The following is a 13,142-nucleotide window of genomic DNA, read 5'->3' as shown; positions in this document are numbered from 1 at the left end:
TGCTGGTTAAAAAACAAACAAAAAAGAAATAAAAAGTCAACTCAATGCGATAGGTTTTTCCTGCTTATGATTTAAGTCTTGGCCCAGGAGCTGGTGACACTCATCAGGACTGTTGGCCACATCAAGTGCTGGGATACCATGAGATGCTCCCACCTCCCAGTATGGTGGGTGAGCACTAAGCATGCCCTTCTGGCTGAGAACACTTCTAGGGCAGCCCACAGGGCAGACTCTTAGGGGCTGGGAAGAGGAACCAGGGCAAAGTTACTGCGAGGAATGGAGAGAGGACAGAAGACCAGAGTAGGGACATCTACTGACCAGGGACCCAGGAGCCACAGGGCTGGGGGCCCAAGCCTGGTTTCCTTTGAGGAGTCCCCTTCCTGAGCCTCAGTTTCTCTAGGCCAATGGACCATGCAGACACAGGGCCAGGGTGGTCCAGGGAAGGCTCGGGCAAGGTTCTGCCCTGCTGTTGCCTATGAAGCCCTCAGAGGGGAGGCTGGCTTTGCCCTGAGTTGCAGCTCCAGTCCCACAGGTTGATGGGCAGAGGCAAGCAGCTCTGCGAAATCAAGAGAACAGCAGCAGCAGTGTCAGGTTCCACATGTACACAGCATTTCACCGGCTGCAGAGCTCAGTGGCAGAAGTATTCTGGGAAGGAGAGGCAGAGCATCCCAGTCTGCCCTGAAGAATACAGGCCAGATGCCTCAGGATGTTCCTCTGGGCCCAACAGCCACTCCCAACCTGTGTTGTGTTCACTGTGGCCATGGAGATGACTTTATTCCATAGGGTCCTTCACATAATACACAATAAAAATTCTGAGGCAGGTGCTGTGTCTCATTGATCTTATGGATGGATTGACAAGTGTGAATGGATGGATGGAGGAGAGAATGGAGAGATACATGGCTCCTGGAATGGATTTATAGAGAGATTGGTGAATAGATAGATAAGTGGATAGAGAAAACATAGAGAGAAGGGAGAAGAGGAGGAGGATAGTCAGAGGACGGGATACTGGATGAGTACATAGGGATGAGTAGGCAGGGGACAGATGAGTATAGGGAGAAAATAGATGGAGGTATGGATGGAAAATGGGTCAATAGATGGGAAGGTGGAGGGCTGGATGGGAGGATGGAGACAGGAATGAATGGAATGATGCTGGCTGGATGGGTGGATGAAGCACATATAACTGCATGTGGACAGACAGGAAGATTCAAGAATGAGGAGCTGGATGGAAAGATCATGGGTGGGAAGACAGGATGGGAGGAATAGATAGCATGAGAAGATCGGTGGGCAGATAAGTGAACAGGAAGACTGTCAGAGCAGAGCATGGGAGAAATAGACCAACGGATGTGTAAACAGGGAGAGAACACATGGATGAGTCAAAGGGTGCTTCTGGATCATTCTGAGAATTTTAAGGAAGCTTCAGGTTTTTGCTGAGAGGTTAACAGGAAACCTTAGGCAGGGCTTCCCTGAGGTGTGCAAGTCAAGGGCAGTAGGGATGGGTCAGAAGCTGTTTCCTTTCAGCTTTCCTTTCCCTTGGTCCTAGCCCATGACTCCATCCTTCCCAATGTGAGTTTTCCTCCTATAACTGGGCAGAAACCTGGATGCTCGACTCCTGGCCATAGGGGGAGCAGAACCATAATTCCAATCATCTTGTGGCCAGGGAGTCCCCCAGCCAAACTTGTGGGCCTCCGCCCTCACTGCCATGAGCAGGCAAAGCCTGAGTAGGGCAATCAGGAAGTGGGAAAGGCAGTTGGGGTCTTCCATGCATCTGAGACACCCACCAGCCTGAGGTCTGGAGCCAGGCCCACCCTCCCCTGACTGCCCCAGGCCGCAGGGGGCCATAAACACCACTCATGCGGGCTAGTACATTTGTTACGCCTGCTCTACCTGGATGGCTTAGGTCTCTATTCAACCAAGTTAGATGCTGGGCACACAATGGGTACACAATGGCCACGTGTGGGCACTGCCCTTCTCGTTGCAGAAGCAAAGTGCTGGAAAGAACCTCACAGTCCATGGGATTCACCGCCACTGGGCCGAAGTTTTCCCTGCTTCTGACCTAACTCTGGGCTCAGGTACTGATGACACCATTAGACAAGATCACTGGCTATACTGGGTGACAGCAGGGTCCTGTAAACCAACACCATGAACCAAGTGGCCCGAAGTCACAGTACCAGTTAGTGCAGAGCCCGTCTAGAGCTGGGTCTCAGCACTCTGGGGACCTTGCTGGCTCTGTGTGGAGGCAGATGGAACCCAGATGGTTTAGGAGCTTGGCAGCTATGGGCTTCACTGAAGGTTCTGCCACTTGCTAGCTGTGGGCTCTCAGGCAAGTTCCTTAACCTTCTGCGCTCCAGTTTCTGCAGCTGTGAAGTAACACCTGCCTCATGGGGATGTGGGAGGATTTGATGAGGTGACGCATGTGGAGTGGCAGCAGAGTGTGCCTGGCAGACAGCATCCCCCCACTCCCATGACAATCACTCATTCTTGAGCACCCGGGACTCTGCTGCGCACCGTGCTGGGTGTGAAGGACTGATGCCAAGATGATGCTCATGATGAAATGGTTTATCTTTCGCTCTGGGCCTCAGGGCTCTCAGGAGAAGGAACCAGGGCATCCCTCAAAGGCCTGCCTCTTCCCTGCCCCCACACCGGGGACTGTAGGGAGGAATCAGGGATCTGAGGGTCACAGGAGTGGTTGTTGGATGAGAGCCCTAAGTGCTGTCTGGGTTCCCTCTGTGACTTGCCCTCTCCAGGCCTGTCTCCTCTTCTGTGACCTGGGGAGGTGGACCAGGTGGCTGCAGGTGCAGCCTGGACATTGTTTCCCTGTCAAGGGGCTTGTGAGGAGAGTCTGCAGCTTATCACAGTCATCCCAGACCCCACCCAAAGCCCAACAACCCTGAAATGAAGAGGAGAGGCAAGCAGTGGACAGTGATGGGCATCTGGAAGAGAGGCAGAACCTCCCTTAAGAGCATTGGCCAGTAACTCTGTCTACCTCCTTGGGCTTTGACCCACTGCCCTGGTCCCACCCCTGCTGGCTCAATGGACCCGAGGCCTGTCCACGACATTCATCTCTGTCCTCTGAGGCAATCGGCGCAAGGGCCTGGACACCACATAGCTACTCTGCTGGCCTCTGGGAACCATCTGAGAAGAGGAAACAGGACTCTTACCCTCCCAGGGCCACCCACGGGCCTCCCTAGGCCCACCCACTGACACACTCCTCAGCTAGCTCCCAGAGGCCTGAGCTGCCGCCACAACGTCTAACACAGAGACGAGACACAGACGGCAGACAGAGACAGACAGGAAGGGCTCCCCAGGCACCGGCGCAGCCAGGTGGTGGTGCCAGGTGGTGGTGCCAGGAGGGCAGGAGGACACCTGGGGCAGGCCTGGTGGGAAGGCAGGTAGACCCAGAGAGAAGGAGACTGTGTTGTTTGAGCTGATGGCTGACAGGGCCCAGCACTCTGTGAAGACACCTGGTCCCAGGACAGACAGGAGGTCCAGTGTCTCCTACCCCCTTCACCCCCATATTGCAGAGAGAGCTAAGGAGAGCCTTCTCTGCTTCTATCTACTGCCACTCCAACCGGCCCCTCTCTGCTAGTCACAGAGTTTGAGATGCCACCACTTCCCATCTGTTCCCTGATCTGGCTCTGGCAGGTTTTGTCTTCTAGAAGCCCCTGTGGACACTTGAGGGAGCACTCAGCACACTCCCAGATCCCTGGCTGAGAGCACAGCCTCTCGGGCCTGGCCTTCAGGGCAGCTTTCCCTCGGGGGACACTCTACACCCCAGACATGTAGAAGTTCTCCAGCCCCTCAGTTCAGATTATGCTATCTGGACCCTCCAGGGCTCTGTGCTGGCTCAGAGAGATCCGGGAAGGGGCTGCACACAGGCTTGGCATGGCTTCCAATGAAGGCATCTCCTGGAAAGTGGTTCCTGCTAGGGACCTGGAACGGATGAGGCAAAGGGAACTGAGTGGGTCCCCTTGGGGAGACTGCTTGGACATGGAAGCATGGTGGCTCCCCAAGGCAGTGGGCAACCTGGGTTGTGGGCTTGGCACAGGTGTGCTTCCCTGGACACATGCTGGAAGTAGGGACAGCTGTTGTGACCCTTTCTTGCTGCAGCTTTTTGCCACCTACTCCAGAGAAGGGAGAGAGCTAATTGTCCACAGAGAGGAAGGCAATGGGGTGATGTCCATGAGGTGTGTCCTGTGTTCTAAGTATTAGTAATTCTGTGTCCGGGGTCACTGTCTTCACTTTCAAGGGGGCTTGGTCAAGAAGTTTTCTACTTTTAGAGTTGAAGAATGTTATTTAAATTGTCAGTCAATGATCCCCATCTCTGTCTTCCATAAAATCCCAACTGGCTGCCTAAGGCCGGAGGAAGTGGGATTAGAGGATGTGTGGGGGACAGAACACTTGTCCGGGCCGAGACATGCTCTGATGCAGCCATGGAGTGGGCAGGGGGCTCCAGGCCTATCTTCCCTCTCTGGGCACCTTTCAGGCATTTCTTATGAAACACTAAGAGAGAAGAAGACGAGGGAAGGAAAGTGGAGGGCAGGCTCCTCCATCGAAACCAAAACCTTGGCAGGAACATTTGAACTTAACTGGAAGATGATGGTGAGGGGACAGAGTAGGGTGGGGATCAGTTCATGGAGTCAGGAGACCAGAATGGAAATATGGTGAGAGAGGAGGTCGCTGAACCAGGGGATGTGGTAAATTGGCCCCAGACAGAGTACAGAGAGAACAGAAGGGGCCAGGCAGCGAGAGCATGGAAGCAGTAAGGGAGGCCAGAGGACTCCACCAGGACCCTCCAAAGCGGATGCCACCCTCTGTCACTGGGAACAGCTTTCCCAAAGAAGAAAGGTCACCAGGTGGCAAAGCCAAAGGCTACCCTTGAGTTTCATCCCCTGAGAAACCACGTGGCTCCTGTGGGGCTGGTGTGGAGGCTCCCGACTTGCTCAAAGGAGAAGAGAAGACCCTGTGTCCAAACCCTGACCCAGGAGTCGGCAAAGCACAGGAGGCTGAAGCCACCAGGGATGTGGAGAGCCCCGGTCCTCCCTCTGAGGTACCTAGGTCTGCAGCAAGCAAGCTTCCAGGGCCCTCCCTGCCTGCCCTGCAGGAGAAGAGTGAGATCTAGGAACCTCATGGCCTCAGCCTGTCTGTCCACACTTGGGTCCCAGGTGGCCACAGCAGGCCAGGCCGCCATCACAGCCCACTGCAGCTCCCTGGGATGCTGACGCCCTCAACTGACTGTTTAAAGCCTATCCTGACCCCGTTGTGAAGTGTGGCCCGGGTGACAGGGCCGGTCCTGTGCTGAGGGGTGCAGAGAAGCTGGGTGGGCAGGGCCATGGTGGGAGTGGAGAGGCAGGTGGAGGTGGGCATGCGAGTGTGTTTGGTGGCTTGGAGTGGAATGGAGTTCCAAATGCAAGAGTGGCAGTGACGAGTGTGGATGCTGGGGCTCATCAAGCCAGCTGGTCAGCGGCTCAGGAGACATGTGAGAGGAAGGGTGATGAGAGATGGGGAACCAGAAAGTCTGGGAGAGCGCCACTGGACGGGGCGGGCGGCGAGGGCTGTGTGCAGGGTCCAGGGGTTGGCTGGGGGCAGCCAAGGGAGCCATGCCTGGTCTGGAGCCAGCTGCTTTGCCACTGGGCACCGAGTGGGTCTGGAAGTGGGGTTGCTCCAGGCCCCAGCAGAGAGGCGTGGGCCCCTGAGCTCTGTGCTGGGTCTCCCAGAAGGGAGCTCCCTGCAGCCAGCAGGGGCAGTGCCCAGCTGACTGTCTCTTACCTTTGGTTTTAAAAGCAAAGTGACAGTGCTTGCACACATAGGGCCGGACGTCAGTGTGGGTGCGGATGTGTTTCTTCAGCATGCTGGGCTTCTTGCAGCGAATTCCACACTCCTCACAAACATATTTCCCTCGGCCGCGGCCTCGCACATATACATACTCTTCGTTTGATTTGTACCTATGAGCAACAGGCGTCATGGTAAAGGAAAACACAAGGAGGACAGAGGCAGGTTCCCACCTGGGAAGGCGCACACGCTTCCTAACTGCCTTCAGCCTGTTCTAGGCACTGGGAAGGAGGTCGTGGAACCGGAAGGAGCATGGGGCTGGGAGGACCAAGCCTCCCTGGGCTCCACCACGGAGCCCAGCACCCCTGGCCTTTGGGCAGGCGGGCCTGCCCTTTTCTGTCTTCCCCGGAGGCAGGAGACACCAGTGCTTCCTGCCTAGGGGAGGCGAAGTTGCAGGTTCCCAGGCAGCCTCCTGTGCAGAGCCTGCCCCAGTGACAGCCTTGCCCCAAAGAACCACCACCGAAGGCCACCAGAGTCACAGAGAGTAAAGAAAGCAAATAAAATAGCGGCAGCTCTGGCAGCTAGCATTTACCACGTGCTCACTCTGTGCTGGGCACTGAACCGGCCTAAATCACAACCACCTCACAATGGAGAGCCCTTGAGACTCCATGGCTCAGGGAGACTGAGACTCACCCAAAATCCCACAGCCGGAAAGGGACAGAACCAGGATCTGAACCTGCCTGCCCCAAAGCCTGTCCAGTTCTTCCAGGAAGCCACCCAGACATTCACATGAGGGGAGGTAACAGGGACCACTGCGCTGTCCCTGGCTTCAGAGTTTGGAAGCCAGGAGCCCTGCCTGCTCCTTTTCTCCCTGTCTCAGTCAAGCTGCAAGCTCTGCAGGACACAGATCAGATGCCTAGCCCCCTCGCCTCACCACTTGGGGTTACCTGTGGAAGTGTCACCAGCTTTTGGGAGCCCCTGGGGTGGCTGGAGCACCTGCTAGGGTCAGGGCCATAGATACCCCCGAGAATCAAATTGCAGTGCTTTTATTTCTGCACTTAGAAGGAATCCATAAGTCCTGCAGGCTCAGTAGCATCACTGCCAAGACGACTCACTGGTCTAATGCTACAAATGTGCAAGTCTCCAGATGGGTGGGGAGGTGGTGGCGGGCAGCAGGGCCGAGACAGGGGATCCTGGCCTACTTCCAGTAGAGCTTTCTGACTCGCCAACCTTGGGGCGGCACTGGGGGAAGGGGTGTTGCTTGGCCTGCTCATGGGCCTTTCAAGGGCTGCAAGAGTTCCCTGTGCCGTTCTCACACACACAAGCAGCCCCTGGAGAGAGGAGGAAGAAGCTGGGATGAGGGGAGGAAGTGACAGCAGTGGGGACTCCATCCTGCTCTAACAGGGTCATCAGTTTACAGAGAGGATGTCACAGGAAGGCCTTGAAAGAGGGGACTCACGCAGCAGCAGAACGATTACCACTACACTCTCACACTCTCACACTTATTCTCACATCTCATGCTCACACACACATACCACTCACACTCTCATACACACTCATCCCACACTCACACTCACCCATACTCATACTCACACCCATACACTCACACAAACTCACATCCCACACCCACACACTCACACGCATATATTCATTCACACATATATTCACACACACCCACATATGCCCACACACACACTCATACATCCCACACACACCCACAATCACTCAAACACATCCCACGCTCACATCCACACCCTCACACTCATACACTCTCACACAAACTCACATTCACATCCCACACTCACACTCTCACACGCACACACTCATATCCACATACATTCATACACCCCCACACACAATCACACAAACTCACACTCACATCCCACACTCACACCCACACTCTCCCACAACTACCCCCACAGCCACTTACACTCACACTAACACACATTCATACATCCCCACACACCCACATGCTCCCCACCCTCACTCATACTCCCATAATCACACACATACACACACACACACACACACACACACACACACACCCTCATAACACACTCACACATACTCTCTCTTACACACATCCTAGCGCGCACACACACACACACACCCCTACCTCTATATGGGGACTGCTGTCTGCTAGTACAGGTGACCCCTGTTGTTCTGTCACCTCTGATTTGACCACTGATGCCCTCCAGGAGCCTACAATTGCCTTTTCTTCACCCTAACAAGCCCTGCACAGCGGGTTTCAGGCTCACAGTCCTCAGGTTGGGGAGCAACTTTCCACCCGAACCAGGGCGAGAGGGGGAACTGAAGGCTATGGAGTAGGGAGAGAAATGACTCCAGCTTGCTCCCATCAAAAGCACCCTAGAGCCAAATGTGGGGTGTCTGCCTCCCATGACAATAGCTCACCCTCACACAGCAGGCCTCCTGAGCCCAAACCAGCTGCCCACACCCCATCTGGGTTCCCATGTCTCTCCATGCCCCTGGGACCCAGTCTTCAGGGGAACATGGCTGAGGTGGGCCCTCTTTCCCAGCTAGAAGAAGGCAGTGAGAATGGCTTTGTCTCCTCTTTGCATGGAAAGCTTTCCCCCAACCTAGGCACAAGCCTCCACCTGGCCCCGCTAGGCAGGTCCACAGCACTCGCTCCCCTCTGGTTACCAGCTACCAGCCACCAACCACCAGCCACCATGGCATCCTTCAGCCTCAGTCTTCCTTTCATTCTATAGTTCCCTGCATGGGCCCACAGCCACTCTGACGTCCATGTGCCTGTGCGCAAGCCCGCTCAGAAGTAGGCGCCAGTGTCCAGCTGTCCCAGCTGCTCTCAGACCCCCTTTCTTCCACCATATCAAGCTTAAATGGCTCATGGTCTTCCCAAATGGGGGAGAGGAGAGGGGGGCGGGGAGGAAGGGAAGGGAAGGGAAGAGAAGAGAAGAGAAAAAAGGGAGGACTCTGAGACTTCAAGGGTGGTGCCTTGACTGGGGGTGGGAGTTGTGCAGACATTCAACCACGGATGCCTTGCCATCCACCAGGGAAGGTGTGTAGCCCCCTGGGAGCACAAGGTAGAACCTGGGTTGGGTGGGGCTGGGGAGGACAGAAGGGACGGAGGCAGAAGGGAGTACTTAGGCAGGAGCAGTGGCAGAGGAGGAAGGCCTAAAGGCCCGGAGTGTTTGGTAGGGGAGAGGAGATGAGGCTGGACAGGCAGGGCAGGCTGCCACCATTGGCCTTGAACACCAAGCTAAGATGTTCAGACTTGACCAAAGTTGTCTTGAGGAAAAGTATAACGTCTCAAAGGAAGGAAACTTCCTGGGCACCGTGAGAATGGCCTGGAGGAGAAAATGAGACCAGAACCAGTCTTGTGTTTTAGGACATCGATTTGAGAGACCTTCTGGGCACAAGGCACCACAGGCCTTGGCAGTCATCTGGGTGGTGTGGGGGTCAGAATGAGGGAGCAACAAGGATTCAGAAACTTCAACTTTGCTGGTACAGATGGCACCATTTGCAGGCTTGGAGGGAGGTGGTGAAGGACACCAGTTTTTAACTGTTGATGTGAGGTGCCTGTGAGGAGGACATGAAAAATGTTCTCATGTCCAGTTGGAAGTCAGGAGGGGACGTGTAGATTTGTAAGGAAGAAGGTGACACCTCAAGAGAGAAGAAGATGGTGTTGGAGGCACTGGGTGGCACCCACAGGCAAAAGTGGGCAGAAAAAAAAAATGGCACCTCAAGCCCTGCCTTCAAACAGAGAAAGATTAGAGAAGTAGGGAAGGGGGTGAGGAGCTGTACTTTGGAAGCCGAGAGGAGAGGGTTCAGAAGAGGGACCGGCAGTCCGACATCCTGGAAAGCTTGAGGGGGAAGCAGTGAGTGGGCTCTGCAGACACAGCCTTCTGTCCTATGCCTGGGGTCAGGGTGACTGAGGCTGCGGGGAGGGGTGTGGTATGGCCAGGCTCCTCCTGGATGGCTGTTTTCATAAGCAAGGATCTAAGATTCAAAGGAAGAGAAAAAGATTCTTAAACAACTTATTGACTAGGAGGGACTTTCTATCTTCACCAAATAGAGAAGGAAACAGAAACAGAGAGGTCGTGTCTTGCCCAAAGTTACAAGGCAGCTAGAAAGTGTTAAAGCTGGGCCTGGCCAGCTCTGACTCCCATGCTCAGAGGCACAGAGAGGTAGTGCAACCAACTCCTCCAGTCCTTGCTGGAACCACTAGCACGTGACACCTAGGCTTGTGGCTCTAGACTCTCTGGAGGCATTCTAAAACCCAAGCTTCCATCCCACACACAGGACATGGCACAGAGCTCCCAAGGGACACGCATGCCCCTCTGCTCAGGGTTTCAGAAGAGGGAGCGTCGGGACAACTACATGGAATTTCAGGCAAGGCGATGGATGAGGATGTTGTTTCTTGTCTCTGAATATGACAGGCTTGGCAAGGGAGCTGCTCTGTAAGGTCGTGAGCTCCCCGTCACAAGCACTGCTCACCCAGAGGCCAGATGAACAGGCTGTGAGATCTTTCAGCAGGTGGGAACTCATGAGCAGTGCATGCCCATGTCTAGCATGAGGCTGAAGGGGCTTCAGGTGGGTTTGCTTGTTCACTCCTGCTACAACTTTGGGAAATGGATATATATTTAGTTCCCTTGGATATATTTAGCTTAGCATGTTTGCTCCAGTAAACATAAATGGATATATTTATTCCTAAGACCAGGTGGAGGCACAGGGCACTTGAGGAGATTGGGCTGGCAACATGACAGAGCCAAGCAGAGGGGGTGGCAGGGACTGTGGGCCCAGGAAGGCAGGCACATCCCTCTCTGAAGGGGCAGTGGCTACCCTCATCCAACCAAGTGTTGCATGAGGCTGCAACACCTTACAGTTTTTTCAAGAAAATCACAAATCTAGATTTTTTTGAAAACTAAAAATATGAGCAAACTCATACGTAGCTCTTAGTGGGTACCAAGCACTAATTTTAAAAGCTTTATATGCATTACTACCTCATTAAATCACATGGCAGCCTTATGAGTTGGGGCTTTAATCATTCATGTCTACACATGAGAAAACAGTCACAGAGAGGTTAGGTAACCTGCCCAAGGTCAAACAGCCAGTTAGTTAATGGAGCCAGAATTTGAGGCCAGCTTGCCTGGCTACAAAGTTCAGGTGCTTAACTGCTGTGCAAGTCTGTTTTTCTTTTTTTTAATAATTGTGTAAGTCAAATAAAAGTCAAGAAAAATATATGGAAGGGTGGACTCAGCCTGGATATCAACTTGCGGCTCAAGGTCATGCAGTAACTGGGCAGGGGCATGTCTTTTAAATTCATGTTGTTTCTCTCCACCAGGCCACATTATTCTCTTAAATGAAAGGAGGAACTCAATGACCTCTGAGTTACCTTCTTCATCTGAGATTCTGTGAGGCTATTCTGCATTTATATTATTGACTTTTCTATATATTATTAATATTTCATTATAAAGCTCTTGCATCTCCTCCAAATTCAGATATTTTAAAGATTTTCCAAATTTCAGATTTTATTAGAGCTTGTTCCCCTCAGGGCCATGCAACTTGGGTACGACTGTGCCAAACAGGAGGAAGGTGTGATTAGAAATGCACACACTTGCTGAGACCCACATTTGCAGCAGCCTGTGTCCTGTGAAGCAAGGTTCAGGGCCAGTTCCCAGCAGCCAGGGAGGTCAGTCACAGTGAGTTGGCTAGCTTGTCACAGCAGAATGCTGTTCCCCTGTGACACTCAAAAAGGATGGGATGTCTGTGGGGAAAAGAGGAACTGCCAGGAGGCATGGCCTGCTGAGCTGTCTCTCTCCTAAAATATTCCATTGCCAAGAAGTAGCAGACACACCTCTTGGTGAAAATGGAACTGGGGAGGCCAGGCTGAGGGTCACACGGGGTGTTCACACTGGGTCTAGGCACACCCCAGACGTCCCTTTGTCAGAACTCTGCAAAATTATATTACATCACAACATTCGGGGAGTGGGGCATTGGGTACACCATCCAGGGACAGTCCCACTGTGCCAGGAACCCCACAGCACATGTGTCCCACAGGACAGGCTCAGGGCCCCCCAGCAGCAGTGTGAACGGCAAGCAGTAGCATATGTGTTTATTCAACTAAGGCCTGCCCAGCCTGAGCCTGGGGCTGGACCAGGGCCAGAAATACACAGCTAAATAAAACTCTGACCCTGGTCTCAAGTGGGACTAGCAGGCACTTAGAAGACTGTAAAACAAAGAGATAGAAAGCATAAGACAGATAATGTACAAAGTGTTATGGGTGATCAGAGATGGGACCAGCGGGGCTGGCATCAGGAGGCTTCGAAGGAGAGACGCCTTTGTCTGGGCCTTTGTGGATGCGCAGGGTCTGACCCGTGAGACCCCTGTTTTATGAGTCCCTGGCTGGGCACAGTGTGGAGGCAATGTGGGCCAGGAGGCCTGGGGGCCGAGGGAGGCTGTTGGAAGCATAGAGAGCCCGAGCTGGGCAGACGCAAGGACTTAGATTCGAGAGAGTTCATTCAGTGGCAGCTCAATAGAGAGACAAGAGGGGAAATCAGGTCAAGGATGCTTCTTTTACACCTTCCAGAAGGACTCCCACCACTGAGGCAAGCCCTCGTCCATTGTGCAGGCTTCCTACTTAGAAGTGGCGTTCTTAATGTTTTCTCTGTTGTGATTTTTTTTTTATACAAGGAAAATCTCAGTTCCCCGCCTCAGCTCAGGGGGTTGGTGCCCAGCACAGCTCTAAGAATAGGAGAATGCCTTGATTCTACAGAATTGGGGACGATGGATGAAGGGGCTGTAGAGAGACTTCCCGGTGACCAAGGGCAGATGCCTAAGAGCCGGCAAGCAGGCACCAAGGCTGGGCTGAGGCCAGCCTGGGTCTGCAGAACGCAGCCAATGCCCCATTTCCGACCAGACAGTGAGATCAGGGAGGCAGGCAGGAAGCCAGAAGCTGGGACCTCGCGTTCAGAGCAGCGAAACCACCAAAGAGGAGTGTGCTCCGCAAACATGGGCCTTAAGTGCAGCTGATCTGGACTTCAGCAGCTCCAACTCCAGCCTTTGGGGTTCTCGAACAGTGACTTCCTAATTGTGCTCAGGATTCGTGGGGCGTGGGGGTGGGTGGGGAGGCTGAGCAGTGGGGCTTGGGGTCCTCCTCCCCCAACCATAGCAGCTCTGTAGTGAGTTGCTTTTCAGCATGGGTATCTATGGAAACGGAACTTTGTAAAATGGAGTTCTGTGAATTTAAACAATTTGAAAACTGCTGTTAGGGAACATCCATGCTGGGAAGGTCCTTCCAGCCTTAGATGCAGAGATGCCTCGTGGATCCTCGGATTTGGCCATTTTTTTTTTTTTTTGAGTTGGAGTCTCACTCTGTCGCCCAGACTGGAGTGCAG

At 53.7% G+C, this 13,142-nt stretch overlaps 1 protein-coding gene across 2 annotated transcripts in view; it reads right to left on the bottom strand.

Moving 5' to 3' along the window:
* The window catches only part of HIVEP3 (human immunodeficiency virus type I enhancer binding protein 3), a 373,386-nt gene that overhangs the window by 9,045 nt on the left and 351,199 nt on the right, over window positions 1-13,142 (bottom strand). For both annotated transcript variants that reach the window (XM_008072104.2, XM_008072105.2), the window contains one exon: window positions 5,764-5,939. In XM_008072104.2, coding sequence (XP_008070295.1) covers window positions 5,764-5,939 — 176 coding nt within the window. The remainder of the gene's footprint in view (window positions 1-5,763; window positions 5,940-13,142) is intronic.

The sequence above is a fragment of the Carlito syrichta genome, unplaced genomic scaffold, assembly GCF_000164805.1.
Source record: "Carlito syrichta isolate Samal-C Ts95f unplaced genomic scaffold, Tarsius_syrichta-2.0.1 Scaffold314850, whole genome shotgun sequence".
Lineage (NCBI taxonomy): Eukaryota > Metazoa > Chordata > Mammalia > Primates > Tarsiidae > Carlito > Carlito syrichta.
This window is presented reverse-complemented; position numbering and strand designations above follow the sequence as displayed.